General features: G+C 41.7%; 1 protein-coding gene across 4 annotated transcripts in view; it reads right to left on the bottom strand.

Annotated features, from left to right (window-relative positions):
• Positions 1-12020, bottom strand: part of ZNF106 (zinc finger protein 106) — a 67205-nt gene that overhangs the window by 23206 nt on the left and 31979 nt on the right. For 2 of the 4 annotated variants that reach the window (XM_045286496.1, XM_045286498.1), the window contains 6 exons: positions 10891-11091; positions 4963-7131; positions 3196-3820; positions 1569-1638; positions 193-347; positions 48-108 (listed from right to left, as the gene is read on the bottom strand). In XM_045286496.1, coding sequence (XP_045142431.1) covers positions 48-108; positions 193-347; positions 1569-1638; positions 3196-3820; positions 4963-7131; positions 10891-11091 — 3281 coding nt within the window. Of the gene's footprint in view, positions 1-47; positions 109-192; positions 348-1568; positions 1639-3195; positions 3821-4962; positions 7132-10890; positions 11092-11149; positions 11446-12020 lie in introns of those variants that run through there. The other 2 variants (XM_045286499.1, XM_013006363.2) reach the window with 2 other exon arrangements.

Genomic DNA, 12020 nt, shown 5'->3' on the forward strand with positions numbered 1-12020 from the left:
AAGAAGAAGAAAACCAATAGGAAAAAAAACAAACGGTCTCTTGATACCTTGCAGGCCCTGTAGAATCTGGATTCTGTGGGTCCTCAGGGCACTCATCTCCATAGTTATCTAGAAATGAAGTATTTTGTTTGTTAAGTATTTAAAATCCAGCTTCAGAGACGATCGCTTTCGGTAAACACTCCATCTACGGACCTGCTGTTTGAGCATAAGGAGCCGTTGGACTTCGACATACGCCGTCTGCAGGGCTGCTCGAGCTTGCAGAAGGTTGCTATCCATGCACTGCAAAGACTTGCTTAGTTCCTCCTCCCTCAGGGAGATAGTCAACAGCTGGTCAACCTGGGAACGTTCTGCAAAAGAAACCATAAAGCTTTGCTTAATAAATTAGAGATCTTCCCTTATACAGCTCCACAAAAAAGAACGAGAGTGAGTCATGGAGACTTCCGCAAACCTCACAAACCGTAGAGTGAGCTCTGACGTGATCAGAGCTGGGAAGCTGCCAGAGTGCAGTGGCAGGGCGGTTTATAGGATGTTCGACTCCCACCACTTACCTCACTGCCATCTCCACCAGTAGCCTTCCAGGTGAAGTCTGTCTCAGGCAAACCAAATGTTTAGGTTCCAGTCCCTATTTTTCCTTTATATATCACTCTCTTCACTAAATGCTTTTGCCTAGATTTGAGCCCCAGACATCAACTACTTACACTTTCCTCTCAGTCCACACTTTGCTTCAAACTGTCAGTTAACTTAAAATGGCCTCTTTATGAGAGGCTTACTGACGAAAATACAGCTTTAAACTAATGCATTTAACTTATTTTTAATAAAATGTCCTACGACGTATATGCATTTAACATATTTATATTTCTCATTCATATCCAATATGCCTCCATTCCTCTCTCCTCCATTCCAGACTCACATATTCAACTACCAACTTGGTATCTCCAAGGTCCATGAACTCAAGGTATCCAAAAGGGCATGTGCCATCTTCCTCCATCCTCAGTCTGTTCCTCTAAGGGAGTTCTTCAGTTCAGGAAGTGAAACGATCATCTATCCAGTTGTCTCAGCCCCAAACCAGAGATCATTCTTGACTCCTACACAAGGGCCTACAGGTCACCCAATCACTTCCGGCACTAGACCTTATATTGGAACTGGGTTCAAGTCCAGGGAAAGCAAGAGTCATCGAAGCCGATCAGTGAGGAAGCCATTTTAAGACCTTCTATCCTTAGTTCACATTAGAATAGCAACTAAGCGGTCTCGAGACCTCTTGGTTATAAATGACTAAACACAGTATATCCTCCTTCATCCCATAAAATGGTCCAATTAGACTTCCTAGCTTTATATACAATTTGTCCAAGGGATATAGTTTACAGGCCTATGTGGCAACATATATTTCTAATGCAGCTTTAACCAGATATAATAAGAAATAAACATCTTATCTGCCCTTAAGCAAAACAATAATGTCAAAAAACTAGTAAGTGAACCGTGTTTGGTTGGTAAAATCTATGCTCTGCATCAAGTTATAAAAAGGGTGACTTGCACTGAGACCATCTCTGCCAGAATGAAGGGCACTATACCTTTTTTCCCTTTAATTTTTCTTCGCTTATTTTTTCTCTCAAGACTTGGGAGTTCAGGAGATGATCCATCCTGTGGAGATAAACAAAGGTACTAAAGGGAATAATATTAAATATGTAAGGATTATTAACCAGCAAAGAGCCCGATAATGCAGCAGTTAAACTTCTGTAAAAAAAATGTTTGCCTTAAATCCCTATGGAGCAGTTCTACTCTGTCTGGAGTTTTGTTCTATCCAAAAGCAGAAAAATAATCAAATCCAAGATAGTCAGGCATTATCTTTCACTGTTGTTATTTTCTATATGGTAGATGTGTCATGCACAGGATAGATACTCAAACATTTGTTGAATCAATGTATCTGAGAAAAAATAAAAATGAAAACAGAATCAGAAGTACCAGCCTAGCATCCTAGAGATTGTAAACCCAAACCAAACTCACTACCATCAAGTCAGTACTGACTCATAGCGACCACTGGTGGGTTCCTGAAACTGAATTGTTTATGGGAGTACAAAATCTAGTCTTTCTCCCTTGGAGCTGTTGGTGGTTTTGAACTGTTGACCATGTGGATCACACCCCAACTCGTAACCACTACACCACCAGGGCTCCAGAGGTAGTAAAGTTTATACTACAACGGATTTGGGCAAACCAGTGCACTTCAGTGAAGCAGGAGATAGATAAAAGTATAAACAAAACAGTAATATTTTACACCTGATTTCATGTTGGTATAGTTTCTACTTTAAGCTTTCAGGTAGAAAATCTTAAATAAAAAGTTAAACAGTCCCAAGATAAGAGTCTTGTCGAGGAATTAAAAAAAAAAGAGTCTTGTCATAGGACAATCTCTAAATTTAGAAGGGACTTCAAATTATCCAACAATGTCCACTATATGGTGTCCAGCTCAAAAAGGCAGATTGACCATCAGTCTGAAACTCATGTTCTTTACTACTCTGCTATACTGCGCCTCAGTAATAAAGGAAACTGTCTGTTTTCTCACAGTGCCAAGTTCCAGACATGCAACTCTGTTCAGAAAGGGCTTCTGGAAGGGTTAAGCAATAATAAAAGAGATCCCAAAAAAGAAGTGGTGACCAGTAAAGGAACAGCTTATAAAAGGGCCAGGTCCCAATAAAATTATTAATGAAAAAAGCGGGGGGAGCAGGCTGGGTATTTGAAGGACAAAATAAGACACAGTAGCAGACACTTGAAATACTTGTAAGCCTACATTCAGTTAGTGCACTCTCATAGTACTAAGGCCATCCTGAGTTCAACAATCACATACGCCCTGCAAACGCAACACGAGCACGCCTTTCTTCAGTAGCAGTGCAGACTGCATCATGCAGACAGACAGAGTTGCGGCTGAAGATGTGGCTCACTCCCGGGTCAGGCTAGTTTTAGAGATGACTTCATATTTTCCTAGTACTGTACATTCAGATTAGATCACATCTAACTTAGTGGAATTACTCAGAGAAAGAAGTCAACAGGGTAAGAAAAAGAGCTTCCACAATTCTAAGCCAGTCAAAAACGGCAGGGAGAACTACAAACCCAGATTACCCAAGAACAACGAAGCCATCAAACCGGTCCCAAAACAGACAAATCACGATCTCTTATGTTCGACAAAAAACAGGGGATCATACTCACTCCCGTGGCTCTGCGCTTCTTTCTGATGCTCTGGCCATCGTTTTGCTCAGTGCCCGACGTGCAGCTGCTGTCTGTGGCTGCGTCCACCAAACTGGAGTTTGCAAGGACTAACGAGGTATTGGAGGAGTTGCCTTCCCGGTTGCCCTCTTGTGTGTTCTGATTTTCTGAAGGTGGTGTAGCACTCTCGCGGCTGCTTAGGCCTTTTGCCAAATGCATCAACGGTATTGTATAGTCAGAGGGTAATTGTGTACTATGACGCCTTCGGGTAGTCACACTTTCGGCCATTTCACCTATACCCAGGGAAGCAGCCATAGGGGTTGTTTCCTGTTTAAAGGCCTCGGTCGCTTTCTGACCCTGGGTAGCCCTCAGTGAGGTACCAGGTAAAATCATCTGCGGGGGCTCGTTTTCTCTGCCTGCATCTTCCTCACCAAAGAAGCTATACACAGGGGCTCTGTCCATGATCACGCTGCTCTCCGACAGGCTCCGTTTCCTTGTCAACCCCGGAGGCGAGGGGATGGAAATACCTTCCCACTGGAATCCTTCTAGATTGGACAGGTCAGGCTCCCCATCCAGATCCAAGACCTCCTGCTCATTCTGAACCAGGGGCACCATTTCTATGCCAAACCTTAAGAAACAAAAACAGGGAAAAAGCATAACTCAGACACAGTTTGGCAGGGGGTGGGGAATGAGTTTATAATTCAGACATGGATGGGGTGGTGGCAGTTACTGTGTCAGCCATTAAACAGCAGAATTCGAAAATGAGTAAAACGGCCCTTGCCCTTTACAGTGCACAGTCTAATAAAGAGATGCAGGCGTGAAGTAAGTAACTGTAGGATATGACAAGGGCTTGGTTACGAGATCGGTATACAGCTATGAGAATACCTTTGAGTGAGCAGTAAATTTGGATTTTATTTACTACAGAGCTCTAAACCAACAATAATAGTAAATGCATAGTCTTTTTTTTAATGCATAGTCTTAAAAGCTGCAAAGAAACCAATATTAACAACAACGATAAACTTTTATTGCGTGTTCATAAGCAGCAAGCACTTTACTAAGACTTTTCAAGTAATAACCATAAACGAGAAAGTGAAAAACAACAGAAAAATGACTCAACTATTTCCACATTGATAGAAATGTCTGTCCCCTCAGCCAGGAAGGCTATGTAAGTAGAATGCAGAACTGTGGCTTTCAAGCAGCAAACCTCTGCTGAGCACTGCTTTACCATTCAGAAAAGCCTAGTGCCTCGATATAAGATGAATAGCAAAAGAATGACACAAGTGTTTACCATAAACCATTTCTGATCGGAGAGTCCACCCAGAAGGGTAACGATCCTAAATAAAAGGCAACAAAGACAGCTATACTTGAAAGTTACGCCACTCATTCTAAACGTTAAGATTTAAAACTAGAACCGATATGGATTTATATACTTCTATACGCTGTCAATTTCTAGTCCCAATAAGCAAAGTGATGGATTTCAGACGCCACCCCCACCCCTTGTCCCCATTTTATTTTCAGAAATAGCTATGCCTCTTTTTAACCTGAATTCTCTTCTAAGAAACATTTCCTCACAGGTTAGCAGGCACTCTTCGTATTTAATATGTTTACACCAGACTTCTACAATGTGTATATCGTACAATCATTTAATTAAATGTAACAAGCAGAATTCTCATGGCCATGGTCAAGAAAGGAAAACTTTAAAAGAAAAAAAGGGACCAAGAGCTCACAAATGATCAGGCAGATGGATAGATAGGGAAAAGCAGCACACACCTGGGTAAACCTTTGCCCAGTTCTTGCTTTTTCCTGGTTACTTGTTGAATGACCTGTTCCCAGTTGACATTTCTCCGAGATGCATTTAGGATCTGCCTGAGGGTTGGCTTGAGGCCAGATTCCTTCTCCGTCTCACTCTTTCGGTGCCCGCTGATGTTGCGAATGCGGCGTGCACTGTTGAGGTTTGGCTCCGGAAGGTGTACTCCAGTCTTGCTCTTCAAACTGATGTGCCGGGTTAGATCTCTCTGGAGAGAGGCGGGAAAGCCCAGTTTACTTAGTTCAGGCAGGAGAGGGCCGGAAGCCTGCCCTAGACCATTTTTTTGAAGCTCTGCATCCAAGCTAGTACCTTCAAAGCCTTCGGGTTCATAAGAGACATGACATTTAACAGGGTCCTCAACCTGTGCATCCTCCAGAGAGGGCTTTAGGTCAAGCAATAAGCTGGGGTGAGGACGGCCTGCAGGTGCCATGTGTAACTCAGATTCTTTCTTGTGAACTGTGGAATTACATGGGGAGCTGGACAGTTTACTAGATGTTTTCAGGGTCTGGCCAGCCCCCTCTTGCTCATCAGCAGGATGCACGCTGCAGGATAAAACTTCCAGAGTGGAAGAGCCCAGGGTTCCGATTTTGGTTCCGTGCTTTTCAGTGTCGGACATCACTCCGTCACTTTCGTCTTCTAAGGTGTGGGCCTGAAACTCAATCTTCAAAGACCCCTTTTCAGACTCCTCTACATTCCTACTTGCTTTTGCACAGCTCCTGGTCCTTTTAGAAGCAGTAAGCGATGGTTTTTGCATGGACTCATGACACTGTGGCATCTCTTTGGCATTTTGTAAAGGATCACTTACATTTTCACCACTCTCCCTTTGGACACCAAGTGCACTCTTACTCCCTTTTAACACACTGCGCAGTTTGGACGTGTATGAACTACGCTGCTCTTCTAATATGGGCTTGTCCAAGGGGTGTGCGTGTTCTCCAGGAAGCAGAAAATTAGTCTTGGTGCTTTTGGAGGGATTCTTTGGTTCCTGTTTTTGAGGAACTGATTTAGTGGCTGGAAGTGGAAGGTGTACAGGTTTCAATGGTGGCGTCTGACTGGAAGAGGTATGCTCTTGTTCTGATTTTTCTGTGACGGGGCAATCTCTTGTCACCTCATAAGAAGCTGTGCAGTCAGAAGAGGCTTTGTGATGAGAATACTCCATCTGTGTTGCAGTTGGCGTTTTGAGCAAGGGAGAATTACTTGTTCCGTCAGTTTGGGGCTCTGGTGCTCCTGCAGCTGTCTGGTTAAAATCACACAGGGGCTTGTGCGCCTTCTCTGACTTATTACCAGTGCAGTCTTTCAGCCGCGGCTGTGAATCCACAGTCTTCTGGGGAGGGTAAGGTGTCCAGCGATGGGCCTTTTCCTTTGCTCCACTGCCATTCTTTCCACCAGTTCTGGGAGACATGGTATCTGTTTGTTTAGGGGCTGGGCTTCCCAGATGTTCAAAATTGAAGTCAAATAAAGCTTCAGAAGAAAAATTATCATTTGCAAATCCTGCAGGAGAAGGGTATGTGGCAACTGTACCAACTTTGTCATTTTCTGGCCGTTGACAATTATATCTCTCTTGGTTGTATTTGTTTGACTTATTAGATTTCTTGTTCCATACTAGCATGTCTTCCATTAGACAGTTAGGATTTCTGTTTCTGCCTGGTTGAAATTTGTCTCCGGGGCCACTGTAATTCCAACTATTTGTACCACGTACACTGGGTTTCCAGTTTCCGTTACCGCTATTCATATGCCAACTGGAAAAGCCACCTGTCCCTTCAGAATGCCAACTGGAATTCCTTCCTGTACCATTATGATTCCAATCTACTGTTCCATTATTTGAATGCCAACCACCTCCAGAATTACTGTGATTGTGAAACCACACCGAGGAGCCTCCTCCAACACCCTTATGCCACCCGGAACACCCTCTTTGTCCACCACCATTTCTCGAAGAATGTGGAAAGCTGTTTTTCCTAGGATTATTAAAGCCATCTTTATCCCATTTCCGATCCCTTGGAGGCGGTGCACGATGGTGCCACACTGGCTGACTGTAACTCTCTCGTTCTTGGTATGGGAACCGGTCTTCCCGTCTCCATGGGGGTCGTCTATCTTCAGGGGTTTTTTCTTGGCTGCTACTGGAAGCTTCTTCTTGCCTGGAAGAAAAAATAGTTTCTCTTTAGTGACTGACAGAATCCCTTATGCTTCCTTTAAAGCATAACCCAACTACCACCATAACCCCACCCCATTCCTCTTGCTTATTACTTAGAATATGTAATAGAAATTCTTTTTATTTCTAATTCTAGTTTTCATATCTTTAAATCATATGTTTACACCTACATTTTCAATTTAACTTAAAATTAAACAGCATCTTCTTTCCCTTAGCATGCCCAGACATACTTAAAAATTGACACATGTGTTCTGTCCCCCTTCACTCCTGGTGCTTGCTTCCTTTAATGTTCTGGAATTTTGTTCCCATCTACCACCCCATTATAATTTTCACACTATTCAATAGCTTTTTTATTTTATTGGCTATAATTAGTTATCATGATTAATAACCATTTTATGTTCAGCTGCCTTTAAAAATATGATTTCTCCTATTGTAAATTCTTTCTGAAAAATCCTGTTCCTTAAGAGTTTGTATGGTCATTTTCATAGTAAACACATTATTAAGCACCCATTATACTTAAATGAGCAAATGTTATTGGTACAGGAAAAACATATATATAGTTCCTGTTCCTGAATGGCTTAGAAGCTAGCGGATCGAATTAATAAGGTGCACTAAAACTTGTCATGGCTGTGGCATGGATCCCAACTCAAAGCAACTGTACAGGCAGCATGGAAGTGCCACAGACACTCAAGGCTAAAAATCTTCGTGGAAGCCAACTGTGTGTCTTTCTCCCATGGAGCATCTGATGGGTTCAAACTGCCTACATTTCAATTAGCAACTGAGCACTTAAGCACGGTGCCACCAAGGCTCCATTCAGGTCACAAGCAGAGGTGAAATAGTTTCCCCAAGTAAGTACTACCACAAGAAGTCCTAAAAGGGGCTCCATGAGCTAGAGCAGTGGCTCTCAACCTGTGGTTCACAACCTCTTTGGAGGGGGGGTGGTTTGAACGACCCTTTCACAGGGGTCGCTTATGACCATAGGAAAACACATAAATATTTCACAATATATAATTACATATTGTTTTGTGATTAATCACTATGCTTTATGTTCAATTTGTAACAATGAAAATAGATCCTGCATATCAAATATTTACATTATGATTCATAACAGTAGCAAAATTACAGTTATGAAGTAGCAACAAAAATAATTTTGTGGTGGGGGTCACCACAACATGAGGAACTGTGTTCAAGGGTCGCAGCATTAGGAAGGTTGAGAACCACCGAGCTAGAGACTTTCATAAAGAAGCTATAGCTGTGTGTTCGCTCTATTCATGTTAGACACAAATGAATCTAAGCAAATACCACAGGCACAGGTAGGAAATCATTCTCCTCTACAGAGTGCCTATGCTTGTGCCTAGCAGATTAAAAAACAAACACTGGGAAAACACTAGCTAAAATGTATTCAGTACCAACCGTGAGCCATTTAATGCTACATACGGTATACAAACAAAATCCCATTTAACTTTTACAACCATGAAACATGTACTCTTATTCCTACTTTTTGATATAGAAACTGATCTTAAACAATGTACTCAGAGTTAAGCCAGGCAGAAAGTAATGGAGCAGATGTCCGAACCTTGGTGTTTGCCTCAATAGAATTTATACTCTTTTAACTACTAGGCCTTGACAGAATGAAAATCCCAAAGTTTCTGTGATTTGGTTCCTTCCTCTGAACTTGGCTTCAGTATTAAACTCAGACTAATTTTAATTCACTTTTAGAAGTTTTTAGTGTTTATAAGATCATGGGCATAAATTAGAACCTCTTCCTTTTTTCTTTTTTCCTTTTTTCTAAAGATGGAATTAAAAGTTAACTTATCCCAAATCCAAGTCTCATTTACATTATGATTTATAACCACTTCTAAATAGGAAACCCTACATTGCCAAGTGACAAGTACTATCACAACCACTAGCAAGAATTCGGTACCACTGTCATTGCTTTAAGAGTGGTGCAAACGGTTAAGTGCTCCAATACCAGCAAAGGCTGGCAGTTCAAACCCACCAAGAGAAACTGCAAAAGACAGCTATGGCAACGTGCCAGGCTTGACAACCCTACGCAGCAATTCTACTCTGAGCACAGGGGATCGTGAGAAATTGGACTTGACTCGAAGGCAGCTCGCAACACACAGCACCACAGCTTTAAAGTCGAGCTGCTAAGTAATATTTGGCAGCCAAGACGGCCACTGCCTCGGCGACACTAACGTGATCTAGAACCAAACAATAAATCAGTCACAAGGCTGAATTCCTAGGTCACTGTGAATTGACGAAATCACAGCGGCAGTAAGTAGCATTCAGCTCAAACCACAACCAGAAGGCACAATCTACAGGCAGATGGGTTTATAAGCAGGTCACCAAGGAGGCAGATCAGGAGATGCAGTAAAAAAAATAGTAACTATGATCAGCATGTCTAATTTACTGAGATGCTCTTTTACTGCCTGACTTAATGTTTAGTTGTTTGCACAGATAAGCTAATAATGGCACTAGTTATAAAAACAAAAATAGACGTTAGTCTCGGAGAGGCTCCAACTCCTAACACAAGAGCCAGGGCCAACAACAGCAACAAGAACCTCATCTCAAGGACAAGGCCACTCACAACCGAAAAACCATGCTGCCAACTTCTCACACAAAGAATCTACTTTCAGGAGCTTGCTCCAAACCCCCCCGCCCCCCAAAAAAACTTTATATATATATATATATATAAACACTTTTAATGTGCAGAATGAAAGCTACTCCTGTTTTATATTTAAAGTTCCAAACAAAAAGGAGGTACAGAACACCTATAACTAGTATTCAAATAAGTTATCTTTATAATTTTATCTTAGAACAAATGATTTTTTTTTTTCTCATCAAGTCTTAAGACTTGAAAAAATACCCCCCAACTAATCACAGGTTGCATCTCATTAATTAAACCAATTAATTAAACTCTTTAGAGCAGTAAAATGCAAAAACCTAAAATTTGAATAAGTAGCTATAGGAATAAAAAAATTCCTTATATTAGAAAACATGTAATGTTCAAAATGATCTTCACACTGTCAAACATATATAAAAGTATTCAATAAATATGTATGGGTGCACTTAGTTTGAACCAAGCACAACAGTAGTCATCGAGCACATTAAAAGGCAATAGAAAGATAAAATCAAATTTGGCAAAAGCACCATATTATTTACATCAGGTAAAAAAAGAAATTCCTAAGACATGATTTTGGCAAGAAATATTATGTAATTTGTTAAAATGAAATTTATGCATTAAACATAGCCAATTATCAAAAGACTAAAAACTTCAATCTGTAAAAGCCCCCCAGTAAAATGATTTTTTTAAAAATCAGATAAGCTTATGGAGGGCCAATACTGAATTTGTGTTTGAAGCAGGTAGTACAGTAACTCAAAATTGCACATGTTTAAGTGCTTGGCACACGTGTAGCACATGTTTAAGTGCTTGGCTGATAGCCAGAGGGACTGGCAGTTCAAACCCACCAGAACCCATCAGCAGCTCTGAGAGAGAAAATGCGGCACTCTGCTTCCATGAAGAACTGAGCCTTGGAAACGCTTTGGGACACTTCTACACAGTCCTAGAGCGTAGCTGTAAGTTGGTACCAACTCAGGGGCACTGGATATAGGACAGCCACTCAAGAAAACATTCTACGACCTTTTGATGCGTGAGATAGCAGCATCAAGCTACATTTTATAAGCAAGATACATATTCTATTTCAGATGGGCAGTTAAAAAAAAAGGCGAAGTCATGACTTACCGACTTTGTTCTTTCCTTTGCTTTATTAATTGGACCAGTTCCTTGTCGAAATAATCTTCTTCTTCTTCCTCTCCCTTTCCATCGTCTTCTCTTTCCTGAGCATCCACATTATCTTTGTGCAACTGGCCAGAAACGTGCTTTGCATATGCAGAGAGACCCACTTCTGTGACCCCGCACACTCGGCACTCATGACTACTGTCCCTAGGGAGAGAGGGAGATGAGGGACATTCAATTCTCCCCACTGGCATGGCACACTCACCAGATCTCGTAGTGTTTCCTCTGAAAGACGATGCACGCTTTGGCCGGGTAAGAAATGGATGCTAATCAATTTTAATGCTCCTTTCATCACTTTTAATAGGTTTGCTCTTAAGTTAGTTTTCAAATAAATTTAAGATTCTTTTTCCAGCAATCAAGAGGCGAGACACTTCAGAATGATGTCATTTGGGGAGAAATCTTCTTGAATTGCTGGACTTAAAATCTTGCCAGAGGAAACATGGTGAAAGGGAGGCAGGGCAGGGGGCTCAGAGCATACAGGAGTTGCTCTGGAGCGCACCCATGGTGCCAGCTGCACTCAGAAAGCCTGGTGACGGTGCTCACATTTAATCTCTGACTCAAGAGCTTTCTTCTCCCAGTGAAAGTGAAGGGGTGGAGAAAAGAGTGGGTGGCACAGCCAATCTCAACTGGGTAACTAAATCGGAACAGCTGGCACTTGGCCTGGAATGTGAAGATTCCGGACTGAGGGCAAATGACAGGACACTTTTTTGGTTCGATGATGCATGTGGGTCTACATTCTGCTTCACAAGGGTTTATTTTCAAGGGAATGGAAAGCATTTCAGTTGTAGGAAGTTAACAGCTGTGCTAAGCAAATGGTTTCTCCAGTTTCAAAAATGCTACTGTGCAGAGACTCAAAATGAGGTTTTCAGTTAAGGAAGAAAATTAGGCAAACTGTTTTCTTGTACTTTATCTCATACTTGGCCAATTTAAGAAACCAGAGTCTTGGGTCGACGATGTCCGGAGCAACAACAGCTCAATAATTCCGTTAAGTTTTAGCTTCCTGAACTCCTTTGATTGGTTCAGCTGTCCAAACAGTCATCCGAAACACTGAAGACCATGGTCACAGGACAGTAAGA

Source organism: Echinops telfairi, unplaced genomic scaffold, assembly GCF_000313985.2.
Source record: "Echinops telfairi isolate 266 unplaced genomic scaffold, ASM31398v2 ScPeMD7_8;HRSCAF=38, whole genome shotgun sequence".
NCBI lineage: Eukaryota > Metazoa > Chordata > Mammalia > Afrosoricida > Tenrecidae > Echinops > Echinops telfairi.